This window comes from Candoia aspera, chromosome 2 (genome assembly GCF_035149785.1).
Source record: "Candoia aspera isolate rCanAsp1 chromosome 2, rCanAsp1.hap2, whole genome shotgun sequence".
Lineage (NCBI taxonomy): Eukaryota > Metazoa > Chordata > Lepidosauria > Squamata > Boidae > Candoia > Candoia aspera.
The window spans coordinates 8,995,663-9,014,440 of record NC_086154.1 but is presented as its reverse complement, the minus strand read 5'-3'; the positions used below and the strand labels follow the sequence as shown (position 1 = coordinate 9,014,440).

The following is an 18,778-nucleotide window of genomic DNA, read 5'->3' as shown; positions in this document are numbered from 1 at the left end:
AACCCCATGATTTTAGCTTGTGGCTTAGGAACCAGGACTTGTGGATTCAAACCTCAAATTATCGTTTATCTTGCTTGATTGTGATCTTGCATGATATCTGAATTGAACACTATGAGAGTGGAGGCAACAGAGTATATATTAATCAAAGCAAGTATTTGTAGCTCAGGGTTGAACTGTGGAGTCCTTGGTGCTCTCTGAGCCTTGTTGTTTTCTTGCAGATGTTTCATTGCCAGACCAGGCAACATCTTCAGTGCAAAGAGGGAGTGGGCCTTGCTCTCAGTTTATATACTGTGGCTTGCCCTGCCCCCAAACACCAGAGAATTCCAGAGAATTCCTGGAAGCCTGGCGCTCAGGCCAAGCAGCCATCAACAGACACGTAGAGGTAAACAACATTTACATACCATTCAAAAAAGACAGTAGAAAAGCCAAAAGGCCAGTACACTCCCTTGCCAGCAATCAACACCCAGCTATGCAAAAATCAAGACTAGGATCAACACCAGATGAACCATCAAACAACACAATACACCCTAATCAAGGAACTATCAACTCAAGCAATCAACCAAGCAGCAAACAACAGCCCAATCAAAGAACTCCCAAGGAAAGAACAACACCCCCACCAACACAAGCAGGGCAAGCCACGGTATATAAACTGAGGGCAAGGCCCACTCCCTCTTCGCACTGAAGATGTTGCCTAGTCTGGCAATGAAACATCTGCAAGAAAACAACAAGGCTCAGAGAGCACCAAGGGCTCCAGAGTATATATTTTTTGACTCTCAGCAGTTTATTATTTCATTTATAATATGTTGATTTCCAGTCTTCAGTTTCTTTCAGAGCCATTTGCTTTCCCCCTAAACTTAATGGAACAGAATTTGCAAATTTAAGTGGGAAGTCATTTGCAGAAACATCACCCTGTAAGTATATTAACAAATGGATCGGCCCATGCAGAAGCTGCCCTGAATATAAAAGTCATTTTTTGCTTGTAAGCCCCAAAAGAAGCAAAACTTCTTTTAATATCCAGCATCTTGTGCTCTTTTCAAGATCTAGATAAATAACAATTCAGTGGATACGTGTGTCCCTTGATAACAAGGGAAAGATAAGAGTGAGGTGGTGTTGATTTCATGTTAAATCACTCCATAAAACAGGAAACAATTGAGGCTTTTTGGTCAGGACAGCCTTTTCCATCATCCTCCCCTCCAAGCAGGTTGACTACAAACCATGGCAGCCTTCACAGTGATTCATTAAATCATGAAAAAAAGGTGAAAGGTCCCCTGTGCAAGCACCAAGTCATGTCTGACCCTTTGTGGGGAGCACCGCTTTTGCGAAGTTTTCTTGGCAGACTATACAGCAGGGTGGTTTGCCATGGCCTTCCCCAGCCATCACCTTCCCCAGCAAGCAAGCTGGCTACTCATGTTACCGACCTCGGAAGGATGGAAGGCTGAGTTGACCTGAGCCAGCTACCTGAGAGAGAATCCAGCTTCCGCTGGGATCGAACTCAGGTCGCGGGGAGAGTTTCGGTTGCAATGCTGCCGCCTGCCACCCTGCACAACACGAGGCTGCTGTCATTAAATCATAGAACTGCAGAATTGAAAGGGACTCACCCAACTCTGCAATGTGCAGGAAAGCCAGTTCAAACCTCCTTGGCTGTGCAGCCTTTTATCTCCAGCCTCCACAGGAGAGTGCTCCATTCTTGTTCATATCTTATTATCAAGAATTTTTTCCTTATACTTAAACAAAAGCTAGGTAGCTGCAACTTAAACCTGTTATTTCTGGTCCTGGTTTCTGTGACCATGGAAAATGATTGCTGACCATCTTCCCTCTGGGTACCTGAAGATGGCAGTCTTATCTCCCCTCCATTTTTTCCCCAGACTGAACCTCCCAGTTCCTTCAGCCTATCCTCATATGTCATGTCCTTGCAGCATCTTGTCACCCTCCTCTAAACCGGTCCTAACCTGTTGATACCATTCTGGAAATTGGGGTGTCCTGAATTGTACTCATTGATTGTGTTCACTGGTGATTGCAGGTGTTTTAAATTGCATTCACATGGCACGCTAAACCACAGGCCGGCCAGCCACTTTTCAACAGATAGCCACGTTGTTTGTTTATCTATCTATTTTCCAATGTGTATAGGCCACCTAGTTTAGTTGTAAAAGCTATGAAACCACAGGCAACCTCAAGAACATACAAAATCCAGATCTATCAGGCAACACAGAAATAGTTATGGAAAGGGTTTATAGTTCAGCACTGTATTGTGCAAAGCCTGAAAAGGGGATAACTCAAGTTCATGATGTTTAAATTAGCCATGGATAACCACGTTGTGGATCATGACAAATTGTAGAATCCTGAGCCTACTTTAGCTAGTAGTGGTAGCATTACCTACTTTGGTGGGAAATTTCCTTATTTGATTTTTTTTCTTGGATTCAAGTCACAGAGCTGGAGCGGGGCTGTGCGTGAAATCCAGAGCAAGTCCATTGTCGATCTCCTGCTTAAGGATGGTGAAGGGGAAGCCCACTCCAGCCATATCATGAGACAGTTGGGAACACTCTCAAGCTGTTTTCAAGTCAGAAGGGCCTCCTAACGCACAGCTAAAATCAACCCCACTGTAATCAAAGGCTGTTGGATCCAGACCTCCTCACTGGAGGAATCTTTGCTTTCTGTTCAGTTGCTGGGCTGCTCTGAAATGTATTTAGGAGAGACCGAATGTAGCGTCGTCTGCATTCTGTGCGTTATACTATGGACAAGTGATTATAATTCTTGAATATTGTGGGGTGTTTCCTTTGAGGAGAGGTAGCATCTAAACGTTCTTAAGAGAAGTTGGAGCTCTGTCCTTAAAAGACTCTTACAGCAACTATGTAAAGGAGACAGTGCTATTGTTCTGCTCTTTCGGTTACGATAGTGCTGAAAAAAGTGACTTATGACGGTCCTCACACTTACGACTGTCACGGCGTCTCTGCTGTCCACATGATCAAAATTCAGGCACTTAGCAACCAATATGTATGTATGACAGTTGAAGCATCCCAGGGTCATGTGATCACCATTTGTGACCTTCCCTGCCAGCTTCCAACAAACTCAATGGGGGGGGGGAGCCGGATTCGCTTAACGACTGCATGATTCACTTAACGACCATGGTGATTTGCTTATTGACCATGGCAAAAAGGTCCTAAAATCAGGTGTGACTCCCTTAACGACTGCCTCACTTAGCAACAGAAGTTCCAGTCCCAATGGTGGTCGTAAGTTGAGGACTACCTGTAGATCCCAAAATATGCTCCGCAGTCATCCAAATATCACAGAAGGCAAATGAGAGGAAAGGAAGTCAGCACCATGGCCAGCTCCCTGTGGGGAAAGCACCCAGATGCCTTCCAGTGGATGCTGTCAGGACCATGGCCAGCTCCCTGTGGGGAAAGCACCCAGATGCCTTCCAGTGGATGCTGTCAGGACCATGGCCAGCTCCCTGTGGGGAAAGCACCCAGATGCCTTCCATTGGATGCTGTCAGGACCATGGCCAGCTCCCAGCGATATGCCTGTAAGCCCTTGGAGCCAATTTAGAGCTGGTTTAGTCCTTCCCGGACCTGCTTGAGTTTGGAAAGTTGTACTAATAGCTTAACTATAGTTCTAATTAGGCTTGTAGCTGCTCAAGTTATTTCTGCTGTACATAATACTCAACTCGGCTGAACCATTACATTTAAAGGCACGAAAGCACTACTTTAATTTCATGCCTTTTCCCAATTGATTACGTGCCATCAAGTCAGTGTCAACTCTTAGCAGCCGCGTGTTTTTCCCCATGACTTTTCCCAATAGTCTGTAGCAAAAAAACAGAATGTCACTTGCACAGCAGGAGAGTGAGCTGATGCTTCCTTTTGAGTTAGCCTGACTCCAAGGTCTCTTTCAGAGAGTCCACTCGCTTTCCATAAACGGATGCTTGTAGGTTGGCATTATTTCTGTTGTTTTTCATGGCCCTTGTTTTCTCTTACATAATACAAGGAAATGTACAAAAATGTAATATCGAGGGGGGAAAGTCAAGACCCACCCATTGCAGTGTGATACTGACAGGAGGTGGTAGTATCTCCTCACTGTGAAAGCTAAACGTAGACTTAAGAAAAACTGAACAGAATGCTATCAGGGAATACCACGGCTGAAGGCTAGGCCAGAGCGCTAAAAAATAATAATAATCCTGAAATGGCAAACTTCCATACTGTTGCTAAAAACAATGTGTAGAGATATCCATTAATTCACCAAGAGTCAAGCTCAATTCAAAGAGGATTTTACCTTTTGGTTACATCATAGTTAACTGAGACAGGTCGACCTTCCACAGGCCTCTGAAGTAAGATGGAGATAGCATCTGGAGAGAAAGCTCATCCTCACTTGCACTTAAGGTGCTGGGCTAGAAACCAGGAGTCTGTGAGTTCTAGTCCCGCCTTAGGCATGAAGGCTGGCTGGGTGAATTTGGGCCAGTCCTTCTCTCTCAGCCCAGCTCACCTCACAGGGTCAGTGCTGTGGGGAAAATAGGAGGAGGAAGGAGTATTATGTTCACTGCCTTATTTATAAAAATAATAAAGGTGGGATAGAAAATAAAATAAAAATAAATTTGGAATATTCTCCCCAGGGAGAACGGAGCATTAGAGTGCCTGCCATGTGGAGGAAGGGCGGGGAAGAGATATCAAATTGGACCCCAAACTTTACAGGAGCAAAAGAGTCTGGGAAACCTTTTTCATTCTTTTCAATGGATAGAACCACCTTAGACTATGCTGATGTGGGGGGGGCAAGTTTAAGGGCAAGGGCATCTGCAAGGGAGGGTAAAGATGGCAGGCGCAGCCATCCAATTGAAACTCTGCCCTTTAGCACCTGTGCGCAACATCAATGCCTGCACATAGGAACACAGCTCCAATAATGCAGTAATATCCACCATCTTCATTTTTCACCCCACCATCGCAAGGACCACAGGTTGGGTCCCAGCTAAGAAACAGCAGGATCTACCCTTGAATTAATTTAAAGTTTATTAAAAGTTTATTTATTCATTACTACTCTCTGCCCATTTCCAAAATCTGTAAAAATTACTATTTGATGGTGGTTTTGCTACATGTTCTCCAGCACGTCTGCCTGACCCTCTAAACTCTGATGATCCCTTTGGCAGGAGGGCTTCAAAATCTGCAGCCAGGACATCGCTCTCTTAGCACTGATGAAAAAGTCACAGAATTGGGGGAAAAGATGCCAAAAAGAGCACCCCCAGTGATCAAGGGACAGGAACCTCCCACCTCCACCCCAAAGGAGTAACCTATCTGATGCCCTCTCAGTGTTTTCAACTGCAACTCCCAAGAATCTTTCTCTGGCTATATACAGAAGTCTACAGGCAGCTTGTCAGTGTAAATCAAGAATGTCCTTTCTAGACAACAATATTATTTCTATTTTTTTTTTGTATCTAGTCTCTCTTCCTCCCTTCTCCTTGGCCAGCTATTCCTTTCTATCTGAATATCAATTTCCCCCTTTTTATTAGCAGTCACACTGTTACACAGCTGAATTCCAGGACGCTTTCTTGTGCGGGGTTGATCTTTTGTGACACTGCATTCCAACTGGGAATATTTCTCAGTTCCCTTATAGCAAACTAACAAGGAGGCAACTCACTGAGCTATAAAAATCCCAAGTGACAAGAGACTCCTCCAAATGACATTAAAAAAACACACACAATAAAGGGGGGGGGAATTATTTTAATGTACAAATACTCAAAACAATATCACACCACAAGAGATGCCAATTCTTGCGTTCTTACAAGCCCTGGGGAAAAAAGAAGCAGTAAATAACGGAGGAGTTTCCTTCCTGCTCCCATTTTCCAAGGAGTTCAGAGTAATTTATTCTGCATTCGTATAATATGAAGTTTAACTTAGCTACTGAATTAACCCATTTGCTGGGATCACACAATAAGTGAATGACAAACTACCCAAATGAGTGGGATTTGCACAACTGGCTAAGCCACAAAAGATAATTGAATAAATAGAATTAACCAAGCGTTGCACATTGCAGAAACCCAGTGATTCAATTCTTCTCCTTCCCCACTCCCAGCCTTTAATCTTCACACCACCTCTAAGAGGTAGGTCAGACTGAGATTCAGCAATGGACCTGGGAATATTCAGGTTGCAATTCGACGGCCATCTGTAAACTCTCCAGAAAACTAACTGGAGCTTACTGTGGGGTAAACACACACAGCAGTGTGTTTTTAATACATATTATGACTAAGAGATTTGAACCCAGGATTCCCAGGTCCTAGGCTGGCAATATAACTCCTTCGAGGTGATTAATCACTCAATATGGGGCCTTCTCATTAAGCTTATTAAGTGATACAGAAAACTCTGTGCTGTAGCAGATCCCACTATTGACTTTTTTATTTCAGGTACTGCATCCACAATAAAAACAGAGAAAGGGGACGTCATCAATTCTTGTATGTTTACAGAACATTTAGCAGAAGGTTAACGGCAGACATTAGCTGCCAATTTCTCTTCTCGTGGCCATGAAGTTGTGGGTGATGCTCCTTGATGGCACCAGATTCTCATTCAACACCAGAGTTGGCCAGCCTGGCTCACTCAACAACAGGCCTACATAAATGAGCAGAAGAGAAGAGAAGTGGAGTTTCCATAAAGTCCACCTTGGTCATTCATAGCTGTTGGACCATGAATTGTGTAAGTCCTAGCTAATGTAGTTTGGAGGCCACCAAGTTGGGGGATGTAGGTAATTATTGATGGATTATAATGAAAGAAACATTAAAGGTAAGTCTGGGTGGGGAGTGTTTTGTTAGTAAAAAAAACAAGATTAGAAACTTAAAAAAAAAAAGTGGGTGTCCCTGTCAGAATTATTTAATTCTAATATTTATTGCTGCTCCTCAAGTTGGAGCTTGAAACCAGTAGATATTGCTTGTGAATTAAGAATCCCAGTACATCATTGAAACTGAGGATTTAACTTCATGATAGTGACATTAGAAAAATTCAACCATGAATGATCAAAGTGCTTGAGTAACACAACGGCATATCAACTCTCCCTCGCACTGTTGATGTTACCTAGCCGGGTAATGAAATGTCTGCAAGGAAGCAATCAAGCTCAGAAAGCAGCAGGAACCCAACATATCAAGTCTTTCTGGAGAGGATTAAAGCCACACACACACACACACACACACAGCTGGTTTATGCAGCTGTAAAGGTCTCTATCTGTGGGGGAAAAAGGCTCCATCTTTGGTTCTTCCCACAAACCAGAAAAGATCATTTCCAATAAAATTGTAACATTGGACTGAGTGCAATGCAGGTCTGGGTCGCACATTACGCTGAGCCATGGTTTGGTTAACTCCCATTTAGTGGGTAAGACACAGCCTCTGTGTCCACACAACACATTAAATCAGAAGCAAACAAAGCACAGGATAGGATAGGGTGAACCAGAGGGATAATTCTAGTTGCCATGGACTCAGTTCAAAAACAAACCAAGGCTTAGGGTCACACAATACACCACACTTGGTCAGTTTTGTCCCTGAGTTCCAGAACTAGCCCACTTGCCTGGGATTCACACAACACGCTGAACCCTGAACCAATGCTAACTGGGATCACCACATGCATTTAGCCACATAAACCCTAATCCGGATTTGAAACTCACTAAGCTTACAGTACTGTGCAAATGGAGCCATATGGTGCTGCCGGTGGGGGCAAAGGGAAGATGTCTAGGTTGACCCCCCCTCCCCCCGTTGTGAGACGCTCTTTCATACCCAAGAGCCTGGACTTCTGAGGAGCCTTCAGGCCAAGAAGCAGAAAAGGGCCTTTTGCCATTCAACTCTTCTGATTTGGGGAGCCCAGGACTGAGCTGGAGTCATCCAAGGAAGAAAAACTCCAACTACTTCCCCTAGTCCTACCCCAGCTCTAGCAGGTGAGCCTTCATTCTGATGATGCTCCATATCTTTATCAAGAAACTTCACCAGCGCTGCCAGGAGACTCTCTCAGGAAGCATAGGGAGCTTAGCCATTACTCTAGCCGGCTGTCCTTTCCCATCCTTGGCAACTTCTGTGTGGGTTGACTTCAAGTCCCAGAAGCAATGGCCAGGCTGGCTGGGGAATCCTGGGAGTTGAAGTGCACACATCTGGAAGCTGCCCTCAGTGGGAAAACACTGACATAACTAGTCAACACGGCCCTGTAGAAGTTTCTTCAGAGGCTCAGGAAGAGTCTGTCTCAATCTCATCTGGGGAACGAAACTGGAATCTTCCAGGGAATCCAGGTGCTTTGCCTCCCTAAGCTATAGTTCCATCCTGGCCCTGGGTAAGGAGGAGATTGTAGTGTGCGGTGTTCAGAGAGAGAGAAAATCCTGCAGAGGGCTAGGAGCCAACCTGTGCTGCAAATACAGGTAGTCCTCACTTACTGGCTGCCTCATTTAGCAACCGTTTCAAGTTACAGTGGTGTAAAAAAACCCAACTTTGTGACCAATCCTCACATTTACAACCATCACAGTTTCCTGCGGTCACGTGATCGCCATTCACATGCTTCTCAACGGCTTGTGACAAGCAGAGCTAATGGAGAATGCAGAAGTAAAATTGTAAGTCGCAGTCACATGATGTTTCACTCAACGACTGAAGGGGAAGTGACGTCATAAGCCTGTCACAGTCAAATGACTTTCCACTTAGTGACCATGGCGCTTAGTAGCGAGGTTGACAGTCCCAATTGTGGTCGCTAAGAAAGGACTACCTGTACCAGAATTATTAGTGAAGGCTGTGAACACGGCTGGGCTGGTTTACCATTTCAAAATCAATGAGTGCCCATTTAAATCAACAGGAAGGGCATTGCTCCTGGGAGGTCCCTGACCCAAAGATGAACATGCCCAAGACCTGCCACTGTGGGGTGGGTGGATTGTCACCATTGCTTCCTTCCCTGTAGCTCCTGTTCATCCAAGCCACCTCCATTTCTAGCACGCCCCCAATGTCAGTGCTAGGCTACTCCTTGGTTCCACAGAGATCCCTAATGAACTTCAGAGAGAACAGCCAGTCTAGGAGCCCATTTGCTCCTTTAGAAAAAGGTGGCTCCAGAGTTGGAGGAAGACCACACCTGGAATGCCATGGAGAGTTTTGGTTGCCACAGAACAAGGACGCTGAGGTGCTGGACAGAGTGCAGAGAAGAACGTCAAGGATGGTGGGGGCCTGGAGACTAAATCCTACGCAGAAGGGCTGCCACAGGGGAGAGGGCACTGATTTATTCTCCGTGGCACCTGAGGGTAGGACAAGAAGCCATGGGGGGAAGCTCATCAGAGGGAGATCCAGCCTGGAAATAAGGAGGAATTTCCTGACCATGAGAACTCTTAAGCAGCGGAACAGCTGGCCTCCCGGAGTTGTGGGTGCTCCATCGCTGGAGGTTTTTAGGAAAAGATTGGACAACCATTTGACCGAGATGGTATGATGACTCCTGCCTTGGGCAGGGGGTTGGACTAGAAGACCTGCAAGGTCCCTTCCAGCCCTGAGATTCTGTGATTCTGTGAAGGAAGTGGGCATGCTTAGCTTAAGACAAGAAGGCTGAGGGGAGACACGACAGCAGTCTTCTAATGTGTGAAGGGCTATCCCAGAGAAGAGGGTGTGGATTTATTGTCCAAGAGTAGGACAAGAGCCACATGGCAGAAGCTCTACAGAGGGAGATCCACACTTGAATAAGGAGGAATTTCTTGATCGTAAGAGCCACTAAACTGAAATAGCTCTGGGGCTGCATCACGGCAGGTTTTCAAGCAAACGTCGGTCAGCCATTTGTCTGGGATGATTCGAGGATTCCTCCTCCGGCCAGGAGGTTGGACCAGAAGACCTCCTAAATCCCTTCCCACCCTAGGATTCTCTGATTTCTTCCCCCCTTTGTAATCCAAGACTTTTTGAAAGAAAAATACAGATGTGAGCAGGGTTTCTCAACCGTGGCAACTTTAAGATGCGTGGACTTCGACTCCCAGAATTCCCCAGCCAGCATGGGGTTTTGGTGGGAGTAGGTACGGACATGGGGTTTCTTATGGCCATGCTGACATGGCCTGGGCGCCTCCTCGTGGTGACCGCTGGATAGGGCATGGCTTATTGCTACCCCTGAACCAAGATCCAGGCCACCCTCCTCTAGCGCCAACCACTCCACGGGAAGCTTACTGCTGGTTCTTAAAGCTCACCAGGCACAAGGTCCTGATCCCTCAGGAAGTCAGGACAAGCAGTGCCGTTAGCAGAGGAGTCTCAGCCAGCTCTGCATGCAGCTCCTTGACGGATCCCAGTCATTATCTCTGTGCTTGGGGCACCCAATGGCCCTCTAAACATAGTTTTGCCATGGACAGTTTTCACCAAACATCCTAAAGTGGTGAATGCTGAGCGTCTTACGGCCCTTCCATCCATGCGACTCAAGTGGTCACAGGACGACGATGAGGCATTGTGGCGGTATGCGGATCGTAGCTGGGCAGAAGGCACGCTGTACGAGGACTTATGTAGAGTGCGGAGTTCTTCTTGGGTTGCTCAGTCGAGGCTGTTAAGAAGTGCCTCCAGCATGTTAAGTGGCCTCCATCAACGAAGCCGGCGTCCCCACTACCTTCTTCTGTTGTTTCCCTCCCTTCGGATCCAGCATTGCAGCAGTCGACAATTGACTGGTGGACTGTTCTGTTAGATCATGAGATTAAAGGCCTCCAGGAGCCTAAGACTGGCAGAGATACCTTGCTGTTCATTGCCTGGGGTCTTCGCTCTGGATAGCTCTCTCTGAAGTCGGGGGGCTGATTTGATAAATCATGTTAAGCAGTGGTTTCCACATAAATGGGGGCCATTGATCCGTCAGCCCCACAACACTGCTCACCTTTGGCCCAATAAAGCCATCCATAGGGCCGTTACGCTGCTATTCAGTGTTTACAGCATCTTCATCGGAAGGATGCAGCTATGGGTGTTCTCTCAGGGCAACGGAAGAATGTGTATCACAGTCAGGACTGTATGACTCCCAAGATTACCTAGCATTGGTCTGCTATGTTTGCTACTCGAGTGCGACTGATACCAGGAATCTGGCTCCTTCAGTTCACCTCTTGTGGCCCCTCCTGGAGGCTCTATACCATCTGAAGTGATTCGCTTAACAATTGCCACCAAAAAGGTTGTAAAACCGGGTCAGATTCGCTTAATGACCGCTTTGCTTAGCAACCAACATCCCAGGCACAATTGTGGTCGTTAAGCGAGGACTACCTGTAGCTGAACATTCATCCAGACTTCAAGAAAAATTACATCTTTTATGTGAGGCACTTCACTCAGCTGGAATATCCCTAAATCCCAAGACGTCTATCGGTCTTGCAGTAAAGAAGAGTGGGAAGGGGAAATCAGTAGTTTTATCACCAACCAGCTACTCCTGTTGGGCCACTTCTATTCGGTCTTTGGGGCCTACAGACTCAATTAAGTACTTGGCTCTACAATTCAATTGGAAAGGCCGTTTATTGTCTAAGCATACAGGTAGGTTAGAGACAATGCTTCAGGAAATCACCAGGGCTCTCTTAAACCATACTGTTTGATGTTACTTAAAATCTGGTCCCTAAATTTGTCCACAAATTAGTTTTAGGAACAGCACATTGTAATGCCCTTAAGAGACTCAACTGATTGGTATGCTCCTCTGTCCAGCTTCGGCTCCCAAAGGACACCCCTCTTGGCTATTTTCATGCCTCTATTAATACAGACTGTGGACTAGGCATTCCTTGTTTTTCTACATCTATTCCTCTCCTGCAGAAGGCTCGATTTGCTAAATTGGCCTCCCAGCTGAGCGCTGTTTCAGAGATCATCAAGCGTCAAGATGCCTTTCGTGTCATCAGCAAAATGGTGAACCACCCTGGCAGACTGAATTTGACCGTAATTGCCACCGAGAAGGATGCTCGTGCAGAGTGGAAGCAGGTCTTGCTTCAGTCCGCGGACGGACAGGATTTAAATGCCACCTCCATTGATCCTGCCAGTCATGACTGGCTGTCTCAATCGTCAAGAGTGTTTCCTCGTCTTTTTATTTGGGGGACACAGCTTAGAGGTGGGGTTTTGTCTACAAAATCGAGGAGTGCACAGAGTTTGAACTGACTGGTCGCTGAGAGGACATGCCACAAGGCCTGTCCGGCTCCAGAAATTCTGCATCATATATTACAGGTCTGCGAGGTGACTCATGACGCCAGATGTGGCCGACATAACCGTGTTCTGCGATGCTGGAATGTCTGCGCAAGGACTGTTCGACCATCTGGGTTGAGCCTGTAATACCGTCTGGCTCTTCCTTTATTAAACCAGACCTTATTCTCCATAGATCTGATCACCTATGGATTTTGGACATCTCCATTGTGGCCAGGTCCAGGCTTCAAGAAACCTGGGATCTCAAGATGACGAAGTATGGATCGCCAGCCCATGTAAAAGATCTGGCACTCAGCTGTCTCCAAGTAAACACCTCCCAGTTGTTATTTCTAACTGTGGTTTGTTTGATTCTTCAGGTGGCGGCCTTCCCATGCTTGGCCTAACTCAAGACATGATGGATCTCTGTCTTCTAACTGTAAAGGGCTCTTTGCAGGGCTACAATTTGTACACCCATGGCACTAAGACTATTTATTTATATTTCAAATTTCTACCACCACCCATTTCCCCCCAAAAGGGGGACCGTTTCCTGATTGGTGGCTTCCTGGGCTGACTTTGGTTTATGACCTGCTCCGGTGGCAATTATCCTGTGCTTCTGTCTGTTAGCGACGTTTCACCTTAGAAGACTGAACCTTCAAGCAGCTTGTTGTTTTTGTTATGATCTGTTTTTGTTTGCTTGTACTGTGAATCTTTCTAAAAATAAATGATAAATTGCCAGGGTTGAGAAACCCTGTGAGAGTTGGTAGGAAAGCTGCAAGGAAGTCAGCTGAAAGATCATCTCAAACCCAGCAGCTCAGCCCAGGTGGGGAGAGATGTGGGGAAGAGAGTTTCAAAGAGGCTCTGCTTTAACTAACTCGCTGTAGCTGAGGCTGGGAAATTCCTCGTACAGTTTCCAAGATCTTGCATTTACCCCGGACTACGACGGGAGGGCTTCCGAAACCTATGCTGTTCTTACTTCCCTGGTCTTGCCAGCTACATGGGGCTTGACAAATGCCATGTTCCCAGACTGCAGACAGAAAGGTTGAGATAGGTGTTGCGGGGGCTGCATTTTCGAGGGGCGGAAAGATGAAATGAGTAGAAATGGAAGAAGCTTGGACTTCTCAGAACAGCATCCTAACCCCAGAAGAACATCAAACCACTCAAGTCAACCAAGGCTGCAGAAATTCACTTCTGGCGTATCTATACGCACTAAGGGTTTTGTGGCCATGGATACAGGTAGTCCTACAGGTAGTCCTTGACTTATGACCATTCGTTTAACGATGGTTCAAAGTTACAACAGCCTTGGGAAAAGCGATTTACGACCTGTACTCACACTTATGACCATTGTACCACGCCCAGGGTCACATGATTGCAATTCGGGCGCTTGGCAATCCGCTCACATTTACGACTGGTTGCGGAGTCCTGCAGTCATGTGATCGCAATCTGCAAGCCTTTTTGCCAGTTTCCGGGGAAAAGAAGTCCATTGGGGAAGCTGGATTCATTTAACGACCCATGATTCGCTTAATGACCACCATTAAAATGGTCATAAAATCAGGACCAGTCACGTGATGAGTTGGCTTACGACTGCAATGACTTACGATGGAAATTCCAGTCCCGAGTGTGGTTGTAAGTGGAGGGCTACCTGTATGTCTCTGCTGCCTTGATGGCGTTTCTCATCAAGTGAAAAAAAACGAACACAACGAAACCACTGCCAGCAAAGTGTGTAACCTCTCAGTGGTGGTGCTTGATAAAGTTTGAGTTATCGCTGAACCTCTTCCCACAGACAGAGCACTCGTAGGGCTTCTCGCCCGTGTGAATGCGCTTGTGGACAATGAAGTTGGAGTAGTCATTGAAACGCTTCCCGCAATCCAGGCACTTGTAGGGCTTCTCACCCGTGTGAATGCGCTTGTGACGGGTGAGGCTCGAACCCGTGTTGAAGCCCTTCCCGCAGTAAGAGCACTTGTACGGCTTCTCCCCCGTGTGGACCCGCTGGTGGATAAGGAAGGCGGCCCGGCTGACGAAGCTCTTCCCGCACTCCGAGCAGTTGTACCACCGCTCGCCGGAGTGGGTCCGCTCGTGGGCAATCAGGTTGGACCGCCGCCGGAAGGCCTTCCTGCAGATGAGGCAGGCGTTGTCTCGCTCGCTGGGAAAGAGCCCCGGCTGCAGGACGCTCTCGTCCAAGTCCTCGTACGTCCCCTGGGAATTGATGAATTTGCCCTCGGCCTTCTCCAGGCTGTTCCAGTACAGGGTTTCAGAAGCTTCCCCCGGATTGGGAGAGCAGGGGACACCGGGCTCACCTCTTCCAGACCACATCCAATGCGACTCTCGATCCTCATTCTCTGCCCCGCAGAATTTCTCGTCATCTGCTGGAATAATCCAAACCAAGATAAATTAAACACTTTCTTTGGACTGGTATTCTCCAGCCAGAGCTTCATTACTGGCTGGACTGCAACCTGTTATCCCTAGTTGGCAGAGGTGGGAGATAGGAACTGGAGTCCAAAATCATTTGGTGAAGATTTCCTTGGATTAAGAGCAAACACTACTTTTCTCTGGATTAAGACAGGTGGTGCACCTTGCCACAATATTTAAACCAAGCTGTTTCTGCTTAACGTGCTATGAAACCAAGCCTATTTATTCTAGACTAGTGTCTTGTAAAAATCCAGCCAAAGAGTGCAAAAGAAGAGTGACTTGCTGTTTAGGAAGCACACTTCTGGGTGGTTCTGCTAAGCATTTTACAGTAGAAAAATCTGCTTCCTGCTTTGTTTCCAGATGTTGACTCAGCAGAAGCATTCTAATCCCCAAGAAAACCCAACATGGAGGATCCTGCAGAGAGACAACTGGTAGCTTCCTGAGAACAGATACTCTGGACTCACAGGAGCCTTCTACTTCATTCCTGGCTGTGTGAGGATAGTTCCCCATCATGTAACTTCAGCATCACAACCAAATGTGGGTCAGATCGACCTGTCAGTTGATGCTGATGTGGTCCCCAAGGACTGAGCATTATCTCCCAAAGGGAAATATCAACAGCCCAGAATTTGATGGGCCAATTCATGCAGGAGGGGACAGTTGGCCCCTTTCATGGATACATCATCCTTCTCCATCAAATTGTTTCCTTCATGGTGCAGAAAAGAGATCACCCAGTGTCCTACTTTCCAACTCTTTCTGCTTCCAGTATGTACATAAAAGGCTTAAAGTGGGAATAAGCAAAGGCCACTCCCTTTGGGACTGTCCGTGCTGATTATCCGTGGTATTATTTCCAGAGGCTCTGGAAAGTTCTGTCTCCTTTGTTTAGACATAGGTATTAGGCTAGCATCCTCATGGTGCACCCCGGGCGATGTGACTTGTCACGGCTAAATAGTCTACACATCTGGCTACTGGACCTCACAAGGATTTCCCAGCAAAAAAAAAGCAGCATGAACACCAAGCTGCTGTGCCATACAATTAAGGGGAAAAAAAGATACAGATAATATAAATTCTTGCTGCCGTTCATGGCTTTCTGTCTCCCTGATTTTGCCTGCCTTTTATCCCATTTTGCCGGTAACTGCTTTCATCTTTGGTATATTTGGCTAGCTGCAGCGAGTGGCGTGTCATGCTCGCTCTGATCTGAATCGGGGACTGACTGGGAGTGCGACAGGTACAAACCAAATGGGAAACCACCCACAGTAATTTCCCAACATTTTTCCTTTCAGATGTGCACAGCCTCAAGCAATTACGACGCCCTCACCCAACAGCACCGCGTGTCTGTCACTCTCCCGCTTCGTCTCTCTGAGGAGGGGTCTCTGCCAGCTTTCCAGGGGAGCCTTCTCAGTCAAATGGTCCTTCTCGAAGAGGCTGATGGCCTGAAACAGAGAAGAGCCCCACGATGGAAGAGGGCCTGGCCTTTCAGTTGAGCAAGGAGGTTTAGAGCATGTGTTAAGGTGCAGCTGTTTTTTTGGTGTCTTTGAGTCAATCTTGGCCCTGCAGTTTTCTTGGCCACATTGTCAGAAGTGGTTTGCCCTGGCCTCCTCCTCCTCCTCCTCCTTCTGGGGGCTGAGAAGGAGGGGCTGGCCCAAAGTCACCCACCTGACCTCAGGCCGAAGGCAGGGCTAGAACTCAGGGTCTCTGAGTCCCTAGCCTTGTGCTTTTGGTGCACTGCAACCAATTGGCCATCACCACAACCCATTTGCCAGATGGGAATTTGGTAAGGCTGTTCCATTTGGCCCTTCTAATTTCCTAGGATGCTTCCTATGGCCCTCCCTCCCTCCTTTTCTTTCTTTTTCTTTCTCTTTCCTTTCTTTTCCTTCCCTCCCTCCCTCCCTCCCTCCTTCCTCTCTTTCTTTCTTCCTTCTCTCTCTCTTTCTTTTCCTTCCTTCCCTCCCTCTTCCTCTTTCTTTCTTCTCTCCCCCTTTCTTTTCCTTCCTTCCTTTCCTTCCTCCCCAGGGAGATGGTTACTCTTCCAAGCAAAGCATTGGGCTATTACCACTCCCCATTTTATTTTTCAGCACTCCCACATGGACCTATTTCTTTATTAAATCCTGTCCCTGTCTAGGCAGCACCGTGTCCCCTCCCACCGCCACTCTGGGAGGTGGGCTGGGTGGACGAGCTGAGGGCTCTCCCCACTCCTAGTCCAGCAACATCCCCACTGTGCCTTACTCCCCCAGCTACCTTCTCCACAGAGAGCCGGGCCTCTTCCCTCCTTCCCACCCACCGAGAGACTCCACCGGCATCTCTTACCTGCTCTTCCTGAGCTTTGCTCTCTTGCTGTCGCAGCAGGAAATCTTCTGCCAGGATGACAGCCTGGGTACAAGTCTGCGGTCGACACTCCCGGACCCAGCTCTGCATTTCCGGGGGCAGGATGGCCAGGAACTGCTCCAGGACCACCATCTCCAGGATCTGCTCCTTGGTGTGTCGCTCTGGCTTCAGCCACTGGTGGCAGAGCCTTCGAAGGTGCCGGCAGGCCTCCCGAGGCCCTTCAGCTTCCTGGTAGCCAAACTGCCGGAAAAGGCAGCGCTCGTCGTTCAAGCTGATCGCCTCCTGGCCCAGGAGGAGACTGGTGGCTTTCTGACCGTGGAGCCTCTTGGGCGGCTCCATCAGGTGGGCATCTCCGCCCAGGCTGATTGTGAGCTGGGCCCCCCTCTCGGCTCGAGGCTGCTGGGTGCAATTGGCTCTTCCTCGGAAGGAGGTCAGAGACGGGCGAGGGTTGCTTCTGGGCAGAGGCGGCCGAAGCTGGGGGCTCCCGCCTTCCAAGGAGGGGTCCTCCAGCACCTTCAAGAATTCCTGCAGCTGAGACTCCCACCGTTGCTGCAGGCTCCTGCGGGGCTCCGGGCTTGCCTTCTGAGGAACAGTCCTCTCCCAGAAATCCTGGATGCTCCCTGTGGGGATCAGGCGGGAGGCTGGGCCCCCTCCCTTCCCTTTCTTGGGTCCTGCCAGGATGCGTTCTCCCATCTCCGTCCCCTTCCCCTGCTCGGCCTTCAAGGGACCCAGGGCTGACGTCTCCCTGAGCTCTGCAGCCATTTTCTCCATCTGGGCATCCATAAACTGGCTCGATGTTCTTGCTGAGCGGTGGCAACACTGCCCCTGTCTCAGAGGGAAATGGACGTGGAGATCAAAACAAAGCTGTCTAAATGCAAACAAGCTTTCCCCAAAAAACTGGGTAACCTTGGGCCAGTCGCTCTCTCTCAGCCCAACCTACCTCACAGGGTTATTGTTGTGGGGAAAACAGGAGGAGGAAGGAGTATTAGGTATGTTCGCCGCCTTGAGTTATTTGTAAAAATAATAAAGGCAGGATAGAAAATAAATAAATTAAATCAAATTAGAACAAAGGGAGATCATCAGATAGGAAGTGAGACCAAAGCTGGCAACTGAGATCACTTGGCAGGTCCCTGGCCCCCACTCAATTCCTTTTTCTAAAAAAAATCAGATTTATATCAACCTTCCCTTTATGACAGCCTTCACCAACTGGGGTGCTCTCAAGATATCCAGATCTGACACCCCCCCGAAATTCTGGGAGTTGAAAGCCACAAATCTAGAGGGGACTTTTCTTGCTCAAGGTGACCTGATTGGCATTCCTTTTTTCCATTCTTCCTCAGCACAGCCACCTTGTAAGGTAGGCTGGCTGAGAATGAGTGACTGGGCCAAAGTGAGGTTTCACAGCTAAGGAGAGACATAAACCAGGGCCTCCTTAGTCCTAATCCAATGCCTCAACCACTATACATTTTTTCAATTAAAGTAATACATAACAGAAGAAGCAGGCAAACAATAAAACACAGCACCAGCCTCTAGCATCGCAGTAATTTCCAAAAATGCATCGGAGTTCCACAAATCGTTGCATTTGAAATGAGTGTCAGCTTGGTGTCGTGGTGAAGGCACTGGCCTAGAAACCCGGAGACTGTGCGTTCCACGCCTGCCTTAGGTGTGGAAATTGGCTGGGTGACTTTGGGCCAGTCCCTCTGGCTCAGTCCAACCCACCTCACAGGGTTGTTGTTGTGGGGAAAACAGGAGGCAGAGCATTATGTACCCTGCCTTCAGTTGTACATAATAAAGCTGAGATCTAAATCTAATAATAAGGCTCAAAATGGCAGAAGCTGAAGCCAATGCTTTGTCAGGGGTGGGGGTGTCTACCTGCCCTGAAACAAGTAACCTAGTATGGAAATAAAAGTGAGGAATTTTACTAATTTCTTTTCTGGTAAAGAAATGCTTTACAACTAGCCGTATGTCCTCCGTGGCACCCATTTT

The 18,778-nt window shown here is 47.5% G+C and overlaps 1 protein-coding gene across 1 annotated transcript; it reads right to left on the bottom strand.

The window, feature by feature from the left end:
• Positions 1–13,595: 13,595 nt before the first annotated feature.
• Positions 13,596–17,678, bottom strand: LOC134492116 (zinc finger and SCAN domain-containing protein 23-like). Its single transcript, XM_063296279.1, has 3 exons — positions 16,778–17,678; positions 15,789–15,903; positions 13,596–14,427 (listed from the first exon to the last, which is right to left on the bottom strand). Exons 1-3 carry the CDS (start codon positions 17,576–17,578, stop codon positions 13,796–13,798), a joined length of 1,548 nt encoding a protein of 515 aa, XP_063152349.1. The 5' UTR covers positions 17,579–17,678; the 3' UTR covers positions 13,596–13,795.
• Positions 17,679–18,778: the final 1,100 nt, after the last annotated feature.